The 23,441-nt window shown below is 44.6% G+C and overlaps 1 protein-coding gene across 1 annotated transcript in view; it reads right to left on the bottom strand.

Moving 5' to 3' along the window:
• Positions 1-8,605: 8,605 nt before the first annotated feature.
• JYalpha overlaps positions 8,606-23,441 on the bottom strand; it is a 165,981-nt gene continuing 151,145 nt past the window's right edge. The window contains exons 4-6 of the mRNA XM_041776486.2: positions 9,169-9,343; positions 8,887-9,119; positions 8,606-8,824 (exon numbers count right to left, since the gene is read on the bottom strand). Of these exons, the coding sequence (XP_041632420.1) occupies positions 8,704-8,824; positions 8,887-9,119; positions 9,169-9,343 (529 nt within the window). The 3' untranslated portion in view covers positions 8,606-8,703. The remainder of the gene's footprint in view (positions 8,825-8,886; positions 9,120-9,168; positions 9,344-23,441) is intronic.

Here is a 23,441-nt window from a genome sequence, read left to right as displayed (position 1 = left end):
GCAATTGGAGCACGGTGAGAACTGCAAGGTCTGCAGTATGGCAAGCGCTGCCGACGCCGACGTCGGGCGGCGCCAACGGAACGCCCATCTACCCCGAGGGCTGAAGGCCAGACGACGACTTGGGTCAAGTTAGTAGCAGTTGGACGGCGAACCAAACTAGTTATCATTACTTATCCTCTTGTTCTAATTAATTAAATAATAAATACGAATTATAACGATACGAATTGTAACGACGACTCCTATTCTGGTCTCCTGTTCTGAAACTTCTGTGGGAATGAATAGGTACAAGTATAAACTGGGGCCTTAGCTCCGCCATAGGGAGCCGAACTATGGCGGGGCTCCCCACATGTCCTTACAAAGGACTTAACTTATATACACGTTAGTGGCGACCAGTCGAGTCGTCACACTATTAATATTCTTTTAATAATTAATTAAGATGTTTTAAGCAAATTATTTTAGAAGCCTTGGCGAATTCAGTTTTTTCTTTTGTTTCTTTTGATTATTTGTTGGTTATTGGTTTGTTTTACGGCTATGCCGTACTTACGCTTTCTCCATCGACGTCAGCAGGCCAGATGACTGGTGATGAGTAGCTGTATGTGTATTAAGTTATATTGGGGAAAAATCAATACTATAATTACCAAATCTCCCAAAAAATTGTTAAATTAAGATCGAAAAGGTTTGTAGGTACGACACACATTATGTGCGACAGCTGCTGGCGGAGGGGATGGAAAGAAACCAGGGATCGTAACAGTTATAATTTTTATAATACAAATTATGAAATAAGAGTTATTTTACAATTATATAGAAAAAATAGGAAATTAATTCTTATTATTCAAGTTTTATAAAAAAGTTGTAGAATAATTATTATTTTTCAATTTGTATATAAAAGTTGAGTTATAACAAATTTTTTCAATTTGTTAAAATAATAATTGAAAATTAAAATTATTTTCCAATTTTTATTTTAAAAATTGAAAATAAACAAGAAAGGAAGCTAACTTCGGCACGCCGAAGTTTGTATACCCTTGCAGATATTATTTCATTACATTTTACCTATACTTATTATGTTTACAGTTTGACAGTTACAGTTTTGCATTCCCAGCTTTACATTTTGTATACATCTACCGATCGGTTTATATGGCAGCTATATGATATAGTTGTCCGATTTTTATGAAATTCATACTAAAATTCTAGAACAATAAAAAAAGCCAATATCTCAGAGTAGATACAAATACGTTGAAAAACAACGAAGCTATAATTTTTTTCCTATTAATTTCCCGATCGTTCCTATGGCAGCTATATCATATAGTCGTCCGATTTTCATAAAATTTTTACCAAAATTCAGAAATAATATAAAATGGCCATATCTAAAAAATGGTGCAAAAATATTGAAAAACAGCAAAGGTATAATTTTTTTTCTAAAAATTTATCGGACATTTGTATGGCAGCTATATGATATAGTCGTCCGATCCGGCCCGTTCCGACATATATAGCAGTGAGAGTATATAGAAGACTATATGCAAAGTTTCATTCAGATAGCTTTTAAACTGAGGGACTAGTTTGCGTAGAAACGGACAGGTGGACAGACGGACAGACGGACAGACGGACATGGCTAGATCGACTCGGCTGTTGATGCTGATCAAGAATATATATACTTTATAGGGTCGGAAACGTCTCCTTCACTGCGTTGCAAACTTCTGACTGAAATTATAATACCCTGCAAGGGTATAAAAATGAATCGCAATAACTTTTCAACGGAGCGGTATACACTGCTGTTCTTGGGTTAGACGCACTCAGATTTCCAAACCAATTTGTTTTATATTTTTTATTTTAATGATTATTGAAAAAAAGTTAATATGCAAAAACCTTGCTTATTTAATAGTACTTCAATTATAATATTCAAAATATTATAAAAATATAACATAAGTTGTATTTTTAAACATTTTCTTCATTTTTTCTACATTTCTACATTTTTCTTGGTCAATAGAATAGACGCACTTTAGATTTGTTTCTCTTGCGTAAACAAGTGCAGTTCTTTGTATTGAAAAAATATTAAAGATAAACAAATAAATTGGTTAAGAGCTATATTTAAAGTAAAAATGGGAAAAGCTAATGTTATGAGCTTATTAGAACGTCAAAAAGAAGACTTTTTTCACTCGCAAGGACTGTCCAATCGAAACATTGCCAAAAAGATAAATCGCAGGTCCAGGACTATTGATAGATATTTAAAAGATCCAGAGGAATATGGAAAAAACTTCAAAGGAAAAAAAAGAGCACTATCTGAACAAGCAGTACGCAAAATTGTTAGAATTGCATCAAATTCGACTAAGACCGCAGCTAAGATTAAGGAATTAGCCGGAGTAAAAGCCAGTCTTTCAACTGTTCAGCGTACAATCAGAAATGCAAAACACCTAAAGCATCAAAAAATCAAGAAAAAACCTCCTCTGAATGCAATACGCAAAGATACGGCTCCAATTCGCGAAAGAATACATTACGTGGAATGTTCAAACTGATACTCGGCTTAATGATTAGCGTTCTGTTGTTTTTACTGATGAAAAACGTTTTAATTGCTTTCAATATTATTATCACGATTTGCGAAAAGATGAGATACATTTAAGTCGCCACAACAGCCGAGAAGGTGGAGTAATGCTGTGGGGTGCCATCACGTTTTATTGTACAATTGACTTGATTTGGTTTAGTCAGAAGATGAAGGGCGATCGCTTCAAAACATTGTTGGTGTCCGTATTTTCAAAATTAAATGATCTCTTTGAACCAATTCCTTGGATTTTTCAACAAGACAATGCTCCTATTCATAACGCTTGAGTAGTAAAGTCGTTTATTTCGAGTCAAAACGTTAATATCATGACCTGGCCACCATATTCTCCAGATCTTAACGTAATTGAAAATGGTTGGGGCTGGCTAACGCGGAAGGTATACCAAGAAGGAAAGCAATACGAAGATAAGGAAACATTAACTGCAGCTATCAAACGTGCTTGGAGCGAGATTTCGTTGAAATACATAGATTCCCTGTATTATTCTATGAAGGACCGGATATATGAAGTTATTACTAACAAAGGAGGCAGTACTCATTACTAAACTATTTTTTTTTATTTCTAATAAATCAAATATTAACACCAACTACAAACTTAAGTTAAAAATAAGTTTCTTAAAAAAAAAAAAAATATTATGTCTAAGTGCGTCTATTCTATTGACCAAGAAAAATGTGCCTTATGTTAAGTTGCTTGAAGAAAATGTTTAAAAATACAACTTATGTTATATGTATTTTTATAATATTTTGAATATTATAATTGAAGTATTATTAAATAAGCTACGTTTTTGCATATTAACTTTTTTCAATAATCATTAAAATAAAAAATATAAAACAAATTGGTTTGGAAATCTGAGTGCGTCTAACCCAAGACCAGCAGTGTATCTTAAAGATTTATATATATTATTAATCTACGCTTTTATACCTTAACTCAACTTTTATATACAAATTGAAAAATAATAATTATTCTACAACTTTTTTATTAATATTTAAAAATAAGAGTTAAATCGCAATAAAAAAATTAAAATTGGTTATAAAAGTTTATTTTATTTTTGAGAACTCCTTAAAAAATTATGGTATACCTAAATATTTCATCTTTCCAGCTCAATTTTTTGGTAATAACTTTTATTTTACTCATAACTCTTATTTGCAATCCCTGAAAGAAACCAACCAAATGCAGCTAATTCAATTAAACCTGAATCACTGCAGGGCCGCGCAGGATCTTCTGACGCAGACAGGGCGCGAACGCGGCTCAGAGGTAGCTATCCTCAGCGAGCCATACAAGATAGGAAACAGCCGAGACTGGGCCACGGACCGTACTGGCAAAGCGGCCCTGTGGCTATGCGGAGTGGGTGCGCAGCAGATGTGCGACATCAAGGCGGCTGACGGCTTCGTTAGAGCAAATGTTGGCGGCACGTGGCTATACAGCTGCTACCTGGCGCCCAGCCTTTCGATGGAGTCCTTCGGTCGTATCCTGGATGAATTGAGCATCGACCTCCGGGGACATAGCAATGTGGTGGTCGGTGGCGACTTTAACGCCTGGGCTATCGAATGGGGATCTTCCCGGACAAACGCAAGAGGCCGCGCGGTGCTGGAAACCTTTGCCTCGCTGGACGTCGTCCTCTTGAACGAAGGCTCCCGGCAGACCTTCAGCAGGGCAGGCGCGGGATCGGTCATCGATCTCACCTTCGTTAGCAGTGCACTGGCCCGCCGCGCCCGTTGGACGATCGGGGAAGTTTACACTGCCAGCGACCATGAGGCCATAGAGTGCTCGCTAGGGATGACCGGCCGACCCAGTGGCCCCCCACCTCTACCAAGAAGGGCGTTCCGGCAGGACACATTTAGACCTCGGGCCTTTGCAAGCGCCCTTGAGGGATTCGCAGTGGACGAAGCTGATGGAGCCAACGTGATGGCAAACAAGCTGGCCGACGCCGTGGAAGACGCCTGCGATCGGAGCATGCTCCGGAGGAGGCCGTTCCGAGGAAACCACCGCCCGGTTTTCTGGTGGAGCGAGGAGATCGCCGAGTTACGCCGCACCTGCCACCGCTCCAGAAGGTTGCTTCAGAGAGCAAGAGGAAGCCCGCTCCTGGTGGAATGTAGCGAGCGATACAAAGCGGCGAGGAAGGCGCTAAAGATCGCTATTAGGGACAGCAAGCGGGAAAGCTTCCTTAAGCTGTGTGATGCCGCCGAGGAGGATCCATGGGGGGCGCGTACAAGATGACGGTGAAGAAGCTCAACGCGGGGGGAAACGCCCCATCCGACCCGGAGGCACTGGAGGGGATCGTCAAAGCCCTATTCCCAGATGGTCAGCCTGTCGGAAGCTTCCCAAGAGCTGAGCCAGGAGAGTTCCGCAGCGTCACGGAAGCCGAGGTACTGCAGGCCGGCAGAAACATAAAGCCCAAGAAGGCGCCGGGACCCGACGGAATTCCTAGCAGAGCGACAAAACTGGCTCTAGCGTTGCTGCCGGAGCAGGTGGCCGGGCTTTTCAACAAATGCCTCCAGGAAGGTACGTTCCCCGTGAGGTGGAAACGGCAACGGCTGTTATTGCTGGCCAAGCCAGGCAAGCCGCCAGGAGAGGCTTCCTCCTACAGGCCCATCTGCCTGCTGGACATAATAGGCAAAGTCTTCGAGAGGGTGATCGCAACCAGGATGACAGAAGCCGTCGAAGCAGCGGGCGGCCTATCCACAGAGCAATACGGCTTCAGGAAGGGAAGGTCGACCATGGATGCCATCACGAAGGTGGTCAAGACAGCTAGGGAAGCCATCGCTGGTTCCAGGTGGAAAGGAGGAACGAAATCCTACTGTCTAGTGGTAACCCTGGACATAAGGAACGCGTTCAACACGGCTGACTGGGGGCGGACATTGGAGTCCCTGAGGATGTTCAACATCCCTAGCTACCTGCTGAATGTAGCGCTAAGCTACTTTAGCAACAGAGTGCTCACAACGGACACGTGCCTGGGTTCCAGAGCATACAAAGTCTCAGCCGGAGTCCCGCAGGGCTCCGTTTTGGGACCCCTGCTCTGGAACGCCATGTACGATGGAGTTCTGAGACTCCCAATGCCAGAGGGCACCAGCCTGGTTGGTTTTGCCGATGACGTCGCCATAGTGGTGGTAGCCAAGGAACTAGCTACTGTGGAGGCTCATGCTGACGCAGCAGGCTGTAGAGTTGTGACTAGCGAACGCAGGGTTGCAGCTGGCGGCCCACAAGACGGAGGCGGTGCTTGTCTCAAGTCAAAAAGCGGTGGAGACAGCTAGCGTGAGGGTCGGTGGAACCACGATACGGTCCAGCGGGCAATCCGGTACCCCGGCGTTCTTCTAGACACTCGCCTGTGCTTCAAGGAGCACCTGGAATTTGTGCACAAGAAGGCCAGCGGAACCGCAGGAGCTTTATCCAGGATGCTGCTAAACACTAGAGGGCCGAAGCAAGTAACCCGGAAGCTGCTCACGACGGTTGTGACGTCGCAGATGCTGTATGCAGCGCCAGTGTGGGCGGAAGCCGCTAAGGTGAAAAGCTATGTGCGAGGGGTGGAGGCAACCTATAGGCTGTGCGCCGTCAGAATCGCGTGCGCCTTCCGAACCATTTCGGAGGACGCGACGCTGGTTATCGCCGGACAATTCCCGTTGACGGAGCTCGTTCGGGAGAGGGCGGAGATCTACGCAGCCGCGCAGGTCACGGAAGCAACCCAGCAGACTAGAGCAGAGTCGAAGATTACCGCCAGAAGGAGAAGCCTCGCTGGGACTCATCGCAAAAAGGACGCTGGACGCACACGCTCATCCCCAACATTACGAGCTGGGTAGAGAGGTCGCATGGGCAGGTAGATTTCTACCTCACCCAGGTGATCAGCGGTCATGGCTGCTTCCGCAGCTACCTAAAGCGGTTCGGCCATGAGACGGAGGACTGGTGCCCAGTGTGCGGCTCCGGCGTCGTCGAGGACGCGCGGCACGTGCTGTTCGAGTGCCACCGGTTTGACCACGAGCGTCAGGAGTTGGAGGCGGTAGCAGGGTCCAGTATCGTGGCAGAGACACTGGTGCCGATGATGCTGGCAGACCAGCGTGTGTGGGAGGCTACAGCGACATTCGCCGCGGACGTCATGAAGTCTCTCAGGGAGCAGGAGCGAAGGCGAAAGGAGCATACAGAGTAGGGGTCACAGCGCCCGCGAAGCAATGCCAGGCGGCGGTACCGCTGGGCGTCCGATTCGTATTCTTTCTGTTAATTGTTAAGCCATCCATGTTTATGTGTAGTGTATGTATATATTGTAGAGTAATAAATATACCGAATATAAAAAAAAAAAAACAGAGCTGGCTCCAACCCCTGCGTGAGGCGTAGGCGCAACCAAAATCAGCCCGCCAAGGTGTGAGTGCGGAAGAAGCGCACGGCGATCCACTGTGTGTGGCAAAAACGCACGGCGATCTAATGTGTGCATCGAGTAGGGAAAAGTTGCACGTGAGCGAAGGGGTAAAAGAAAATCCAAATCGAGGCCCACCGCGATCGGCACGTGTAAGGCCGCCGAAAAGGGAAGCGCAGCCCCACGCTGTGCGTGGTGAATGCTTCGATGACACGTGGCGTTGATCCCGCAGACAATGCCAACGATGAATGCCACAAATGTACGCCACAAATGAATGCCACCTCACGTGGTGGGCAATTGCTGGCAAAAACACTGCCGGTCACTTAGGCAACTCTGCCAATACGGCTGACGCTGTTTTGGAAAAGCAAAATTAGCACTCCGGCGATCGACCCTTCACGAAAGCTTACAAATATATGATGGAGCACTAAATTTACTTATGGGTCGGATTCTCTTTAACAATTAACTGTCGGATCGACACGATGCTCTTGGACTTAGGATTGACGAAAATTAATCCGAACTCGGGGACGCCTTGTGAAAGAGAACGGAAGTGAGTAGATCTAATGTGACCGTGGCTTGCCGAAATCCTGTTCGCGAATTTTTGTGGTCTTTTTTTAGGTTATATCGCATATTAGCAATATGCCAGGATCCTACCCTTAATAACCCGGATGGTTAAAAAATGTGGGCGATAAAACTTATCGAGTTGCCACTTTGGCGCGACTCCCACAGTTTTCTCAGTGAAATTATGATTATTTTTGTAGATACGAGGACGTGTATATGCTAGAATGGCCGTGTCGGAGAGGAGGCCAGAAGTAGGCATGAAACTTTAAGGTGTGACAATGGGTTGAAATGGTTAATAATATATGGTTAATAGGCACTAGTTCTGGTGGTATGGGAACTGAGACTGTGTATGGCTTCGTTTGCGTTGCTAGGTCTGGTCTTTCTGGTTTTTGCTTCTTCTTCTTGATTTGGACGTGACGTGAGGCGGACACGTGTGAATAAAGAGATAATGTAATGAGCAACAAAGGCAACGAAGTCTCGCTGCATTCGCCAGGACTGAGTGCGGAACAGTAGAAGACAACCCAACAAGCAACCAATATTGACGACCTGCTTGGAGATGACTTGAATTCTCCGAGAGTTCTTTTAGTTCGTACTTAGAATGAGAATCTCGCTTTTTGAGTCCTTATGAAATACGTCCACAGAAAACGCATCGAATCGGTTCAAAAGAACTTTTTACTTCAAAGGTTAACCTCCTATTCTAGAAGACTCATCCAAATAAACTTACCGTCCATAAACAACCGTAGAACCATTCTAGGTATCACCTAGTTTATAATCTTATCCGTGGGAACATGAAAGGTACCAACTGGTTGGGTCAACTCAATTTTAAGTTGTGTTGCGCCACTGTAGGATATCCTTTTAATTTCATGAACTTTCAAAAGACTCGTATGTGCAAATTATAACAATAACAATACACATAATAACAATAACCTCAAATGTAGATAGCTGGAGTCGCGACGACTTACGCACTAGAATCACATTAGGAAAAGCTGGAAGATGCAAAGCAAAAAGAGGCAGCAATATAATAATGATAGTCATATTACATTTATGATTATCGAATACAGAAAAGCACACAAGTGCCGGAACTTTATAACTCTACTAGTTCTACGTTGCCCATAAGACCAGATCCATGAGAAAAAAAAAATAATCAAGGTAAACATAAATCTTCATCTAGGTATATAGTTTTTCTGCCTACGTGGATTTTTACAGCACAACGACGGAATTTTATTAATGCTTAGTTTTTTTTTACGTCAAATATTAATAATAGGTCTCTTGCTCAACCCAGCCTCCAGGTGTTCTTCTTATAAGAAAACGGCGGCCCTCATCAAACAAAAAAATTAACAATCCAAACGGTACGCCGTAGATCCACCAAATAAATCTTTAAAGTTTTAAATTACAAAAATGAGTTATGTATATATAGTTATTCATATTTAAACTTACTTTACAGCATACATTCTTAATGTTTTCTCAAACACCGGAACGTAGCATAGTAGACAAGCAATAATAATCTCAACCACCAACGCAAAGTTTAGGACATGATTGCCCATGCCCTGTTGAAAGATTGAGTTGCGACGAGTTTTGCAGATAAATAAGTCGAAAATCTGAGTTACTACAATTGTTGCGAAAAACCCAGTACATGCAGTATATTCAAGCACCTTACGTTCTCTGTAAGTCTGAAAACAATATATGAGTAATAATGTAATGGGTATTGTGATATAATACCCATTCTTGGTTATAGCTGTCTAGAAGATTCTCATTATCCTTTGAGTCCCATTTGTTTCGAATTCCAATAATATCCAGAGGCATAAATCCATGCTCAGCCAAAATTGCAAAAAATGTAAAAAAGCTTGCCACCGTTTGAATAACTCCAATTTGTAAATACGCCATAAAAATTAATCTAATAATTAGAGTTATAAATTATACACTTTTACAAAAATATTGCTTATACATAAAATATTTGTTTTATTTCTATTTAAATATATTGTGGGCTATTCCTAAAGATTTAAAAAATTTTAGTTAAATATTTTAGGTACATTATTAAAATTTCTAAAGTTAATAAGCAGCAGAAAGTCGAATAGTTGCATATTTCAGCTAAAAGTAACATTAATTCTACAATATATTATGCAATACATCGATATACATTTTCATAATCGACTTAATCAAAAAAGTTTCAGCAGCAAATGAAATAGTTGCACATTTCAGTTGGAAATAAAATTAATTCTATAATAAATTATGCAATACATCGATATAGATTTTTATAATCGACTTAATCGAAAAAATTTCATACGTTTGTAAACTCGTGGAAAAGTGAAGGACAATGTAAAATATATATGATTTATTATTTTAAATTATAGCATTCGTAATTGCAGACTTGAGGTCATAGCCGGCTTCGATTTTATAAAAATCAAAGACTCGGCTTTAGCTAAACTACCCAACTCACCAAACCACTTGCTAACTACAACTTGTATTGCTAATTTTCTTGGTACTTTACCTTCAATCTAGGCTTAGACCCGTTGGGAATCCTATGTTCCGATGTAAAGGCAAAAGCAAACCCCGAAAATCGGCAACAGTTCCTTTATTTCTGCTGACTTTTGAGTCCAATCTCTGCTGACTTTTGAGTCCAATCTCTGCTGACTTTCGAGTTCAATTTCTGAGCTGGCTTTCGAGTCCAACAACAACTTCTCTGAGCAGATTTTCGAGTCCAATAACAACCATTCTCTGAGCTGACTTTCGAGTCCACAACAATTTCACTGAGCAGACAATCGAGTCCAACAACAACTTCTCTGAGCAGACTTTCGAGTCCAACAACAACAATTCTCTGAGGAGACTTTCGAATCCAACAACAACAATTCTCTGAGCAGACTTTCGAGTCCAACAACAACACTTCTCTGAGCTGACTTTCGAGTCCAACAACAACAATTCTCTAAGCAAACTTTCGAGCCCAACAACAACAATTCTCTAAGCAGACTTTCGAGTCCACCAACAACCTCTCTGAGCAGACTTTCGAGTCCAACAACAACCACTCGCCGAGTAGACTTTCGAGTCCAACAACAACAACAACTCGCCGAGCCGACTTTTGAGTTCCGCGATCGATTCTCTTCACGCGGATTGGCGCACCCGACAACAACAACACTCCGTCAAAAAAGTAGAATTAAATAAAAAAATAAGTAATTTTGAATCCTTTATAAAAAAATACCTTAGAACATTTAATTATATGATAGAACGTTTTAAGTCAGGGCACGGTGCATTTTTGTCGTCTGAAATCTAATTTACATTAAATATTTGTTAGACACCACAACGACCTGGACGCCCAATCTTGTCTTATACAAATGCAGGGCCCAGACTGAAAAGAAAATTGGCATCTGAGCTTGCGAATGAAAAAGAAAATAACACAAATCTGCTTGTTCATGCTGCAGCAGTTTCAGCTAAGAGAGAAAATAATACGAATGTGGCGTTTGTCCTAAAAGAAACGATTACAACACCTGAAAACACAACGGAATTGAGAAAGCAATTTGAAATGCTAAAACCGACTTCACTAACACCAACACCAACAACAACAGCCTACATCCTGGAAAATTCATTGACTAAGCAGCAGTATGTCAACACTAGGGCTTTGAATATAAGTCATAACAGTAACATTTATCCGAGTTACAACCAAGTTATTGAAGCTAAAACTCAATGTCGGCTAATAGGAATCGATGTTACAGAAACTACTGCTCAAGTTTCTTTACAAAACCTCCTCCGATGTTTTTAAACAATTTCCGGACTAAAATTAATTTGCAGTTATGGTTTTGATGGGTCAACTGGCCAGAGTGCACACAAACAGAAGTTTCAAATAAGCACTCCAGACGCGCAGATTTCAGATCAATCATTGTTTGTAATTTCTCTTATCCCCATAAAAATGATTGGCTCATTTCAGCGAAACATATGGGTTAACCGAACACCGCAGTCCATTCGATTTTTCAGGCCCCTAAAAATTCGATTTGTAAAAGAAACTACTGATCACATTATTATGGAAAAAATCAGTGGGACTATCAAATAGATAGATTTGGAAACGTTTTATTACAAAATAGATGACACTGTACATTGTACTGTCATTGCAGTAACGTTTGAAATGCATATGACCCTTATTGACGGACAAGTTCTAAACGTACTAACTGATACTAAATTGTTGTCCCATCTGTGGTGTCACCCCAACAAAAGTAATGGCCACCAAAGATTTTAATTCAAAAACCTTTACATCTAAGCTAGAAGCTTTACAATTTGAAGTGAGTCCACTACATGCGTGGGTTCGGTTTTTAGAATTTGTCCTGAACATATCATACAGAATAGAAATACAAAAATGGCATGTAATTGGTGATGATAAAATTAAAATGGGTGCACGCAAAAAAAAAATATATATTCAAGAAAAGATATGGAATGAAATGTCATAGCGACATAAGTCCGACGACATATCTCCGCCCGGTACATTTTTCGGGCGGACTTATGTCGTTTTACAACGACATATCTCCGCGCGGAGCTATGTCGTTTTACAACAACATCTCTCCGCCGGGAAAAAAATGACATATCTCCGCGTGGAGTTATGTCGTTTTCATGCGACATATCTCCGCCAGAAAAAAAGTGACATATCTCCGGGCGGAGATATGATTTTCTGCCATTTTGATGGTAACTTGTATATGCCTCTCCTTAAGAAGTCCTTGTCCCTACTGGCAAAAACCTCGGCGATTCGATTTTCACAATGCTCCCTTGAACTCAATTTTTGTCCATCGAAAAAATTTTGCATGGCCAAAATCGGATGGTAATCGCTTTGGGAAATGTCCGGACTATAAGGTGGATTCATTAACATTAGTTGGAAATTGATCAATATATTTTAATAAAATTTGATTTAAGAAAACATTGCTATATTTAATGCAGAAAAACGGTGCCAAAGTCAGACATGCCAACTGTGCCACAAATTAAGTTCGTCACTGTTTCTCCGCGCGGAGATATGTCGCTTGAAAACGACATAACACCGAGCGGAGATATGTCGTTTGTAGTTCGGCGGAGATATGTCGCGCGGACTTATGTCGCTATGCCGAATGAAATGTGTCTACGAATAAGCCTGCCAAAACAGAACGGCAGATGGCAATACAGCACGAAGAGCTTTTGCAAAAAGTGAAGAACTTTCGTCTATGTATAACCTGCTTTGACGAACAAATTTTAAATAATTTTTACATTATATTAATAGCAATTTCTTGTAACCATTATGTAAGTCTTGAAAAATGTCGAACTTTTTGTGAGAAAACGTTTAACTTATATATGAGTAAATACCCGTGGTGGCAATGTCACCAACTATTCACAAAGTATTAGTCCATGGGTTTCAAATAAATAACTTAACTTTGGTTCCACTTGGTTGCTTGGGCGAAAATGCCTCAGAAGCACGTAATAAAATGTACAAAGAAGACAGACTTTCCCACGCAAGAAAAATAGTCGAATCAATACTATGACTGACCTTTTCCACAGGGCGATAGATTCATCGGATCCTTTACCTTCAAGTGTTTTTTTTAAAGGAAAGAGAAAACAAGAGACAAAATATTAAAAAAAACCTCTTCCCAAAGAAGTATTAAGTCTTCTGGAGCTGCCGTCTACTGAAAAGTAATTTAATTCTGATTCCGATTCTGATGCTGATGAGGACCTGAACGACCAATGCTCTTTAGTATTAGAAGAAGAAGACGATGAAGTTTAAGGACAAAATGGAATATAATAAATTATTATATTATTGTATCCTTCCCAAAAGAGATGTAACTAATTTGTCTGAATTCAAAGACACATTTGTACTAATACTAATACATTTGTAATAATACTGTGGGAGGCAAGAGAGGGCGGGTCACACAGACTCCAAAATTTGTTTACATATTAAGCTAACTTAAAATACAAAATGTGCAAAGTTTGAGGTCTGTAACTTAATTCTTAGAGTTTATGCCAAAAAAATCGTCTTTTGGACCATAGTGTGCTGTACTATCCTGTGAGCAGCGAGTCCGTGGAGATATGCCCGGTCTCGGAGCAGGAAATTCTAGAGTCTGCGAGGACCCTAAACAATAAGAAGGCACCATGTCCCGACTCGATCCCTAACAGGGCGACCCTGTATCCCAAGGTGATCGCCAAGACCTTCAACAAGTGCCCGGTGGAAGGCACGTTCCCAGAGCGATGGTAGCGACAAAAGCTCCTTCTTCTGCCGAAGCCGTGGAAGCCCGCTGGAGAGGCGCCGTCGTACAGACCCATCTGTTTGCTGGACATGATCGGGAAAGTCTTCGAGAAGGTGATCATTGCGAGGCTGGAGGCTGCAATAGAGGGCGCTGGCGAACTCTCGACAAATCAGTTCGGCTTTCGAAAACGGAAATCGACTGACCAACTTGGCCGCGAATAACATCGCATGCACAAGATGGAAAAACGGCGCTAAGGAGTACTGCCTAGTGGTAACACTAGACATTCGAAACGCGATTAACTCTGCGGACTGGAGGCCCTGGAAGCCTTCAACATTCCCGGTTACCTCAATGGGCACCAGAACGCACGAGGTCTCAGCCGGAGTCCTGCTCTGGAATACTATGTACAATGGAGTACTAAACCTTCCGCTAACCGCAAACACCATCATAGTATGCTTTGCCGATGACGTGGCGCTGGTGGTCGTAGCAAGAAGCTGGCAGAGGCAGAGTGAGCGGCAAACAGCGCAATTAGAGCTGTCGCGTCCTGGTTGGCAGTTGCTGGCCTAGAACTGGCCTCACATAAGTCGGAAGCAGTACTGATCTCTAGCAGGAAGCACGTAGAAACGGCCGAGATCCGGGTAGGCGGTCTGCCAATTACCTCGCAGCGATTCAGGTACCTGGGCGTCTTCCTGGATAAACGCCTCTGCTTTAGAGAGCATCTGGAATACATCACGAATAGGCTAGATGCTAACAGTAAGATCTCTCTCTAGAATCCTGCTAAATACCAGAGGCCTTAAGCAGTGCAAGAGGAAGTTGCTCACGAGTGTCGTTACTTCGCAACTCCTCTATGCAGCCCCAGTCTGGGCGGAGGCCGCGAAAGTCAAAAGCTACGTGAGCGGCGCGGAAGGAACCTACCGCTTGTGCGCCCCGAGAGTCGCGTGAGTTATGATCCAATCCTGGGTGGTGGTCCGGAGTGGATGTTTAAATGTCCTTTCTCAATTTAGTAAAGAAGTAATTCCAACTCGCCAGTTTGAGTTTCGTTTTTCGAATGCATAATATATTATTCAGCGGTGGCCAAGTTGCCTCCGCTGCCGAATTGTACATAAGTCTTATTTACTAATACATAAAGTGCTTAAGTCAAAGAAATAATCAAATATAGTTTCCAGTGAATTCAGCCCAAGTAGCTGCTCGTGTCATGTTTCCTGTTGAGAGAGAGGTTGGGGCATCCTGTTGCGGCGTCAGCGGAATCGATGCAGGGCAACGACTCAAGTGGTCGTTGTCCGGCTTTGGTCGATGTTGGATTGCAACATATGTATGTAAATAATTTAGCGATACAGAAACTGCTGACTTCGTCTGGCCGCTGCCCATGCACTAACCATCCCGTTAGCGTACCAATTCTAGGGTAGCTCTGGGTGGTTTACCCGGCGGGTTGTTGCCTACCGACTGGTCGGTAACTCCTCCCCTCCCGGATTGAAGTGACGGCCACAGTGAAGGTGTCGACGACACGAAACTTGGTTCTGGTAGCGATGTGAATACCACTCTCTTCTTAGTGTAGACAAGAATAATGATTATTATAGTTCCAATAGTAATTAGTAGATATATAGCTCCGAAGTTTGAAGTTGTAAATTTCCTCCAGTAGATGATGGAGTTGGAAGCGTTGATGGATCTCATATTCAATTTATGTAGGTTGATGTCTTCAATTTGTTCCGTGAAGTTGACATTTTGAATTATTGGAACTGTAGCTTCAATCTTTTTCTCAGTTAGTTTTTTTTTTTTTTTTTTTTTTTTTTTTTTTTTTATATAAGTTCAAATTTAATTATACGTTAATCAACCAAATCAATGATTATAAAACGTAGGGACTAACACTAACACAAACATAACATGGAAACATAACAGTAAACGGTAAACAACAATTTATAATTTACAAAGGCATTTCAGTTATTGGTGTAGGACTCGGGTTCTTTGCCTCCCTCTTAACCAAAGGTCACCTGGATGTCGTCTCTTCAGTCTTCGTCTGGAAACGCTCAGTTAGTGCCAATTCTTTATTATATGGTATTTGGTTTATATAGACTGTGCAATTTTTGAAGGTAATTAATGCGGATCCACTTAGGGAAATGTTCGCCGAACAGTTTGATTGGATGGTTGAATTTATAGTATTTAGGATTAATATGTGTGCTGGTTCTATCTCAGTGATGCTTTCCTGCATCCCTTGTCTTCAATTTTACATTTTGCATAATTCATAGTGAGGATGTCATTGTGGCAATCCGTCTTTACATTGTTTTGAATCGCGTTTTCACAGATTAAATATTTATGAACTTTATTACATTTGTTTGAAAAATAATGTATATCATTTTCGTTGTGATAGGCCATATAGTTTGCGACGATTAGGAACTTGGATTGATTTATGGGAAGTGGAACAATGTGTGTAAACTGATAATGTGTCGGTTTAAATGTAGGAATTCTGATTCTAAAATTAACCTTTGTGAGGAGTCGTCTGACTCCCCACCAATACTGGCGGCGGCACCAACATCAGCCTTAACACCGGCCACCCGCGCCAGCAGCCGACGGCAACAACATCAGCCAGAACAACGGCCACGTCATCAACAGCGACGTCAGAAACAGCGGCCAGCGGCCTCAACACCGGCCCGAGCAGCGGCCACAACAACAGCGCGCTCTCGCCGTCAACAACAACGACGGCCGCCACGTCACCAACGTCGACGTCATCAACAAAACGGCCACAACACCGGCCGTCGACGTCATCAACGCCGGCCACAACAAAACGGCCAGAACAGCGGCCAACAGCAGCGGCAATGGCAACGGCCAGCGCGACCAGCGAAAACAATACTTCGCGCCCGTAGCCAGCAAAAACAACCGCAGCTACGTCATCAACAGCGGCAGCGCGTATCAACAGCTCACCAAGCCAACAACAACGGCGATCAGGAGCCGGCAGCGACAACAACAACAGCCGACGGCAAAACAACCGCCGCCAACGCTCATGGAGAGCCACCGCAGCGAGCAGCGAAAAAAAAAACAACAAAAACAAACCGGCAAACGCCCAATTACTCTCTTTGTCAATATATAAATATATTTCTTGTAAAATACTTTATCACTTCGCCCTTTGTAACTATAAGCTTTGTATATATAAATCATTGTAGATATAAGCATTCCTCTATTTCTTTATACAATAAGCGGCGTATATTTTAGTATAATAACATAGTCATTTATAAGCATAGACAAAAATTTGTAATTATCTTTGGTTCCCCGTTCTCACATCTCTAGACCCCGCACACACACACACACACACATCTACACGCGGAGAGCAGAGAGAGCTATTCACCACGAATAAGTGGCCACGGAGTTAGCGCCGTATGAGAGCAACAGAGAGCGAGCATACGATCGAGCGCAAAACAACCCCCGAAATTTGGCACGCGCCAACAGGAGAGAGCGAGAGGGAAGCTGATGCACCGCAATGCAATGAGCAACGGAAAGTTACCGGCGCGGCCAAAAATTTGGCAAAGCCGCGTGGTCTGATTTACTTTTGCGGAGGTGACGAAAACGTATAGACGTGCGAGCGGTCGACGGAGTTTCAACGTCACCACAACGGGAGTTTCTACGCGACGGAGTTTCTGCGGCCAACGAGGACAATGTTATAACCCGAGACCAGCCAGGAGGTGGTGCTCGAAGTGACCAGGGATAGTGACGGCAGCCCGTGGAGTGCGGAGAATTTGGAGGCACCTTTTTGGAAGCGGACGGAGGCGAGGACGTGGCGGAAGCAGCAGCCACAGGCACGTGTGTGTGTGCGGAAAACGGAGACGGGTGAGTGTATAGGGAGGATCGCATTTTGGCCAGCGGGTACACGTGTGAATAGAAATTTCTCGATGGCCGAGATGCGGTTTTCGCTAGAGTAGGCTAGAAATATTGCCCCGACATCTAACCTTATTTTTTTTTGTTAAAAATCCCTGCCAACCTTGATTAAATAAAAAGACAAACAAAAGTGAAAAGAAAAAAAATTCTGAAAACCAAAATACAACTTGATTAAAAATAAACTCGTACAATGAAAACTGAAAACTAATTAAACCTAAACTCGTACAGATTGATATTTTTGGTGCTTGCGGGGGGATGGCTGAGTCTCGCCTACACTGGGGAAAATTTTACTCCGAACTTGAAATAATAAGATTTAAGTAAAATTTTATTTAAAATATATTTCTGCTCTCGCGGATAATCTAACCACGGCCCACCCTGAGAAAATAAATGCAGAGAAATTTAAACATGAGGAAAAATTAAATAAATTCCAGAAAAGCTTTCTCAAGAAAAATCTTCGGCTCAGATCGAGGCCAGCTCGCAGGGAACGACCCAAGATCATGCTGGCCATGACTCACGTAGAATATTTTCCCAAAAATGCCTAGATTTTAGGCCATAAACTCTGCCCTAGGAAACGGTGGTCCCCAAAATCGACCCCTCTCTCGGTCTCCTCGGTCTTGCTATGGGCCCGACCCAAAACGCGCTCCGACGATTATTTCGCTTTATTGCAAAGGCCGGACAAGTCATTTCTCTGGCTTCGTATCCCGGTAACTGACAGCCACCATCTCACGTCAGTTTACCGCGCGTCAAAACACTTTGTCCCACATCTTTACAAATTTTTCTGTTAAAGAGGACCTTGGACGTGACTGAGACTTACCCCAGCCGTCGAACTTCCTTACAGAATGGCGCCCGAGCAGGGACATGGGGTTTACGAACTTTAGACGTCGAAAATATGGCCTAAAGACCCATTCGGATACGTCAAGTTTGAAAAATTTTCGGTTCCGCCACTTAGAGAAAATTTTCTAAGTCGGAACGTATGGAAAGTCGGATGTCGAGGGACACCAAAATTTCTAGGGCAGAAAACTACAGAAAATATATATATCTTGATCAGAATATATACAGAGCATTGTATATAACCTCAAAGTTGAAAAAAAAAAAAAAAAAGACTTTGAAAATTTTTCAAGGCACATGGCAAAAAAAAAATCGGGAGAACTTAACCAAAAAGTATACCCACTCTCAGAAACTCGTGGCACACGCAGCGAAAATTTTTATACCCCCAGCCGTGAAAAGATCATAACCTAAAACGAGAGGTTATTTGATCACGTGACTAGAAACACACGTGAGCCAAGAAATAGAACCGAGCAGAGAAAGCAAAGAGGAAAAAAAAAAGGGAGAGAGAGAGCGAGAGCGAAAAGCCCTCTAGGTAGCCAAGTCAGGTCGCGAGAATTTCGAAAGCACGAGGCAGGGAAAAGCTAACCCAAATTCCCCACAGCGCAGCCATTTTGTTTTCACCCTTCACTCTCATCGTCGTCTCTCTCACACCGGCGGCGATCGAATACAGCCTGCAGATACGCATCGGGGCTCTTCTCTTTTCAACCGCCGTCGAGTCAACACGTACAGTCGCAGTTTTCAACGGAAATAAAAGCCATCGTCGTACCAATTTTACTAAGTCGCGATCACCGTCGAATAAAATTTACAGCATCGTGGAATAAAACTTTGCATCATCGTCGAATTAAATTTACATCGCCGTCGCCTAATTTGACTCATCGTCGTGGAAATTTTAATCCCCGTCGAGGAGAGCAGCAACATTAAATCGTCGTTTTACATCAAATTCGAGTTTAACCTAGTTGCACGTGGGCATTTGGTGATTTTTTTTTTGTGCGAAAAATAAAACCCAAATAGTTCACTGAAGTTTAATCAACTCAACCGTCGCTTGACCCTCGTCTGAAATATTTCTCTCGACCTTTCGAAATTTTTCCTGTCGTTTGCCAGTCGATTAAATTTTTCACAGCAATATGGGCGCACGCTGGATCGCGTATCTGCGGAAGCGGGAATTGGAGGCGATTTTGAAGGAGTTTTCCTTGGAAGCAACCGGAACCGTGGAGGAAATGCGGAGCCGGCTGGCTGCCTTCAACAATCAAGATGATCACGTGCTGGAAGTCATCGAACGACTACAGGAATGTGAGGCGGAAATCAACGCCACTCTAGCGGATAGGAAACAACGATCGCCGAGTCCACAACCACACCCACCGGGTCCCGCGCAACTGCAAGTGCCGGTACTGGAGGGCAGAGTTACCGCCGACGTGGCCAGAGACGTGGAGACCCTCCCGGCCAGGCGAGAGATTCTTCCAAAGAAGGCGGAGATGTCAGCAGCAACACTGTCGGAGAAACTCAGGAACTGGGGAATAACTTTCGATGGCACCACGGATCCCATCACCTTCATCCAGCATCTCGAGGAGCGAGCAACTGCCTACGAAGTCGACGTGGAGAAGATGCCGCAGGCCATCCCTGGTCTTTTGACGGACACGGCCGAGCACTGGTTCCGGACGAGCCAGCTGCTAGGAGAATCATGGACGAGGTTCAAAAAGGCGTTTTTGGATTTCTTCTTGCCGCCGAGGTATTTCCAGCGACTCGAGGATGAGATCCGCACTAGGGATCAGCGTCGAGGGGAGACGTTCAAGCAATATCTCGTCAACATCAAACTGTTGATGCACCGAGCGGGATACAGCGCGGAACAAGAGCTGGAGCGCATCTACGAGAACCTCCAACCGGAGTACCAGATGTACGCCAGGAGGCACGACTTTACCACATTGGAGCAACTCACCAGTTTGGCGGTCAATTTCGAGGTCACTCGGGACCGGAGCACTGGAAGCCATGCCAGGATGGTAGCTGAGCCACAACCCGCGCCAAGGAGGAGCGGATACGAGCCACCAGCAGTTCAACAAAATTTCTCGCGAACAGTCGGGCGACCACCCATCCCAGCTACGACCCCACAGGGCCCTCGAGTAGGGAATCTGTCAACGATCACAAATTTCAGGTTTGCGTGTAGGAATTGTGCTCAAGAGGGCCACCAGCAGGCAACGTGCCGCAATCCCAGAGTTCTTTTCTGTTGGGATTGTGGGCGTCGGGGAATACGCACAGTCGAGTGTTGCAGACGCACACAGCCGGGAAACGAGAGGAGTCTTCGCCCACTCGGGGAGCGGACGGAGACTGCCTTCAGGAATCCCCGGAATTAGGAGAGATATTACAGGTGCAGGCTGGTCGGATCATCGCGCAGGTGCAGATCGAGGGGCAGAAGTTCAGCGCGACTATAGATACAGGAGCCAGTAGGAGCTTTGTGAGTGAACGAGTGATTCAGCTCGTAGGAACAACACATAACGTACGGTCGGTACGCACTCACGTCAACCTGGCTGAAGGCTCCCGCAAAGAGATCACAACGTCTCTAGTCGCCCAAGTCCAGCTCGACCAACGTAGGGTAACTTTTCCTTTGCTAGTTCTGCCTTCAATCATGGAAGACGTGCTTCTAGGCATGGACTTCCTCTGTGGCGTATCTGCCAGCATTCAATGTGGCCGCGCATCACTGCAGCTGAGCCCTTTCGTGTTAACTAGCCCCACCTATAATTTAGCTACGCCGTCGGTCTTGACAAACGCGTTCACTCCGAAAGCAGCAGACCCCATCGAAGCCGTAGAAGCCACACCAGCCAGCAACGAACCAGATCAGGAGACCCAAGATGCCCCGACCAGCAGCGTCTTAGGGCCTCGGGATGACAACGCCGTACGAAACAATCCGTTTCGACGAAGACAAGCCACCAGGCCAGTGGAGCCGGCAGTGGAACCCGTAGCGGAAAGGCGAGCCCCTTCACCAGCCATCCCGGAGCCTAGATCTGACGCTGGAGGAGCACTAGCTGTCATCACCGAACACACGGAGCACGCAGACTTGGAACCATGGGTGAACCAGTTTCTACAGGAGGAATTGGCTAAATTCGACGGATTGACAGGAGTGTCGAATATCGCGGAGCACACGATCACGATGCGGGATGACAAGCCCATCAAACAGAGATACTTTCCAAAGAATCCCGCGATGCAAAGGATTATTGATGAGCAGATCGACGAGCTGCTGCGCAACGACTGTATAGAGCCCTCACGGAGTCCCCACAGCGCCCCGATCGTACTCGTGGGCAAGAAGTCCGGAGAGATGCGACTTTGCGTGGATTTTCGCCAATTAAATGCTCACTCCATTCCAGATGCATACCCGCTGCCAAGGATAACACACATCTTGGAACGCCTGCGCCATGCCAAATATATATCGACGCTCGATCTGAAGAGCGGATATTGGCAAATTCCTGTAGCCGAGTCTAGTCGCGAATGCACTGCCTTTACAGTCCCCGGGAGGGGCCTGTACCACTGGAAAGTGATGCCGTTTGGCCTCCACTCAGCACCAGCCACATTCCAGCGGGCGCTCGACAGCGTCATAGGACCGGACATGGAGCCCAACGCGTTTGCGTATTTAGATGATATCATCATCATCGGACGCACTCTGGACGAGCACGTACAGCATCTGCGAGAAGTATTCCGACGGCTACGAAAGGCGAACCTTCGCCTCAACGCAAAGAAGTGCAGCTTCTTTAAGCGCAGCCTGGTATACTTGGGACATGTTATCAGCGAGGAGGGAATTCACACCGACCCCGAAAAGATCTCAGCAGTACGGCAACTGAGTCCACCGACCACGTGCAAGGAGCTTAGGAGGTGTTTGGGTATCGCGTCTTGGTATCGGCGATTCGTACCAAACTTTGCTAGCGTCGTGCAGCCCATGTCTCTACTGCTCAAGAAGGGCAAGAAGTGGCAATGGGAGAAGGAGCAGCAGGATGCGTTCGATGACCTGAAGAGTAAACTGACGGAGGCACCGGTTCTTGCCTGCCCGGATTTCAACGAGAAGTTCGTGTTACAAACGGACGCCAGCGACATCGGCCTCGGAGCAGTGTTAACCCAGACAATCCAAGGGGAAGAACGAGTCATCGCATTTAACAGCAGACGCCTCATCGCTGCAGAGGAGAACTATTCCGCCACGGAAAAGGAGTGTCTGGCTATCATATGGGCCATCAGGAAGCTCAGATGTTATTTGGAAGGATATCGATTTGAGGTGATAACCGATCATCTCGCTCTGAAGTGGCTCAACTCGATTGAGAATCCCACCGGCCGTGTAGCGCGCTGGGCGCTAGAGCTCCAGCAGTACCAGTTCGATGTCACCTATAGACGCGGGAGCCAGAACGTCGTCGCGGATGCACTTTCTCGACAGCCTTTGGAGGTACTACAGATGATCCAGGAGGATAAGCCGGAGAGTACATGGTACCAGCGGATGGTGAAGCTTGTACAGGACAGACCTGAGGATTACCCGGACTACGTATATGAGAACCAGCAGCTGTATAGACACATCGGATCTCGACCCGACGACGAAGACTCCGTGCCATGGAAACTGTGTGTGGCCAAGGAACACCGACAGCGAGTACTGGCGGAATGCCATGACCAGCCCACGGCAGGGCACCTCGGAATCAGGAAGACAACCGCCCGGATCGCCCAGAGATACTACTGGCCGGGCCTCTTTCGCGATATTTCCAGGTACGTTCGCAAGTGCGACACTTGTCAGCGATTCAAAGTTAGTCAAGCCAAGCCAGCGGGTAAAATGTTTACCAGGCAGGTGAGTGAGCCATTCGATACTGTCTGCGCCGATTTTATTGGGCCTCTTCCGCGATCAAAAGGGGGGAATACAATGTTGCTCGTATTTTTCGACGCGTTCTCGAAGTGGGTCGAGCTGGTCCCACTTAGAAAAGCCACCTCAGCACATCTCGAAAAATCCTTTAGGGAGAGGATTTTAAATCACTTCGGAGTTCCTCGCACTTTTGTCTGTGACAATGGGACACAGTTTACGAGTCGTTCGTTTAAATCCTTTTGTAAGCAGGCAGGGATGGAGATCCAATATACAGCGCCCTACACCCCGCAGCAGAACCCGACAGA

The sequence above is a fragment of the Drosophila kikkawai genome, chromosome 3L, assembly GCF_030179895.1.
Source record: "Drosophila kikkawai strain 14028-0561.14 chromosome 3L, DkikHiC1v2, whole genome shotgun sequence".
Lineage (NCBI taxonomy): Eukaryota > Metazoa > Arthropoda > Insecta > Diptera > Drosophilidae > Drosophila > Drosophila kikkawai.
This window is presented reverse-complemented; position numbering and strand designations above follow the sequence as displayed.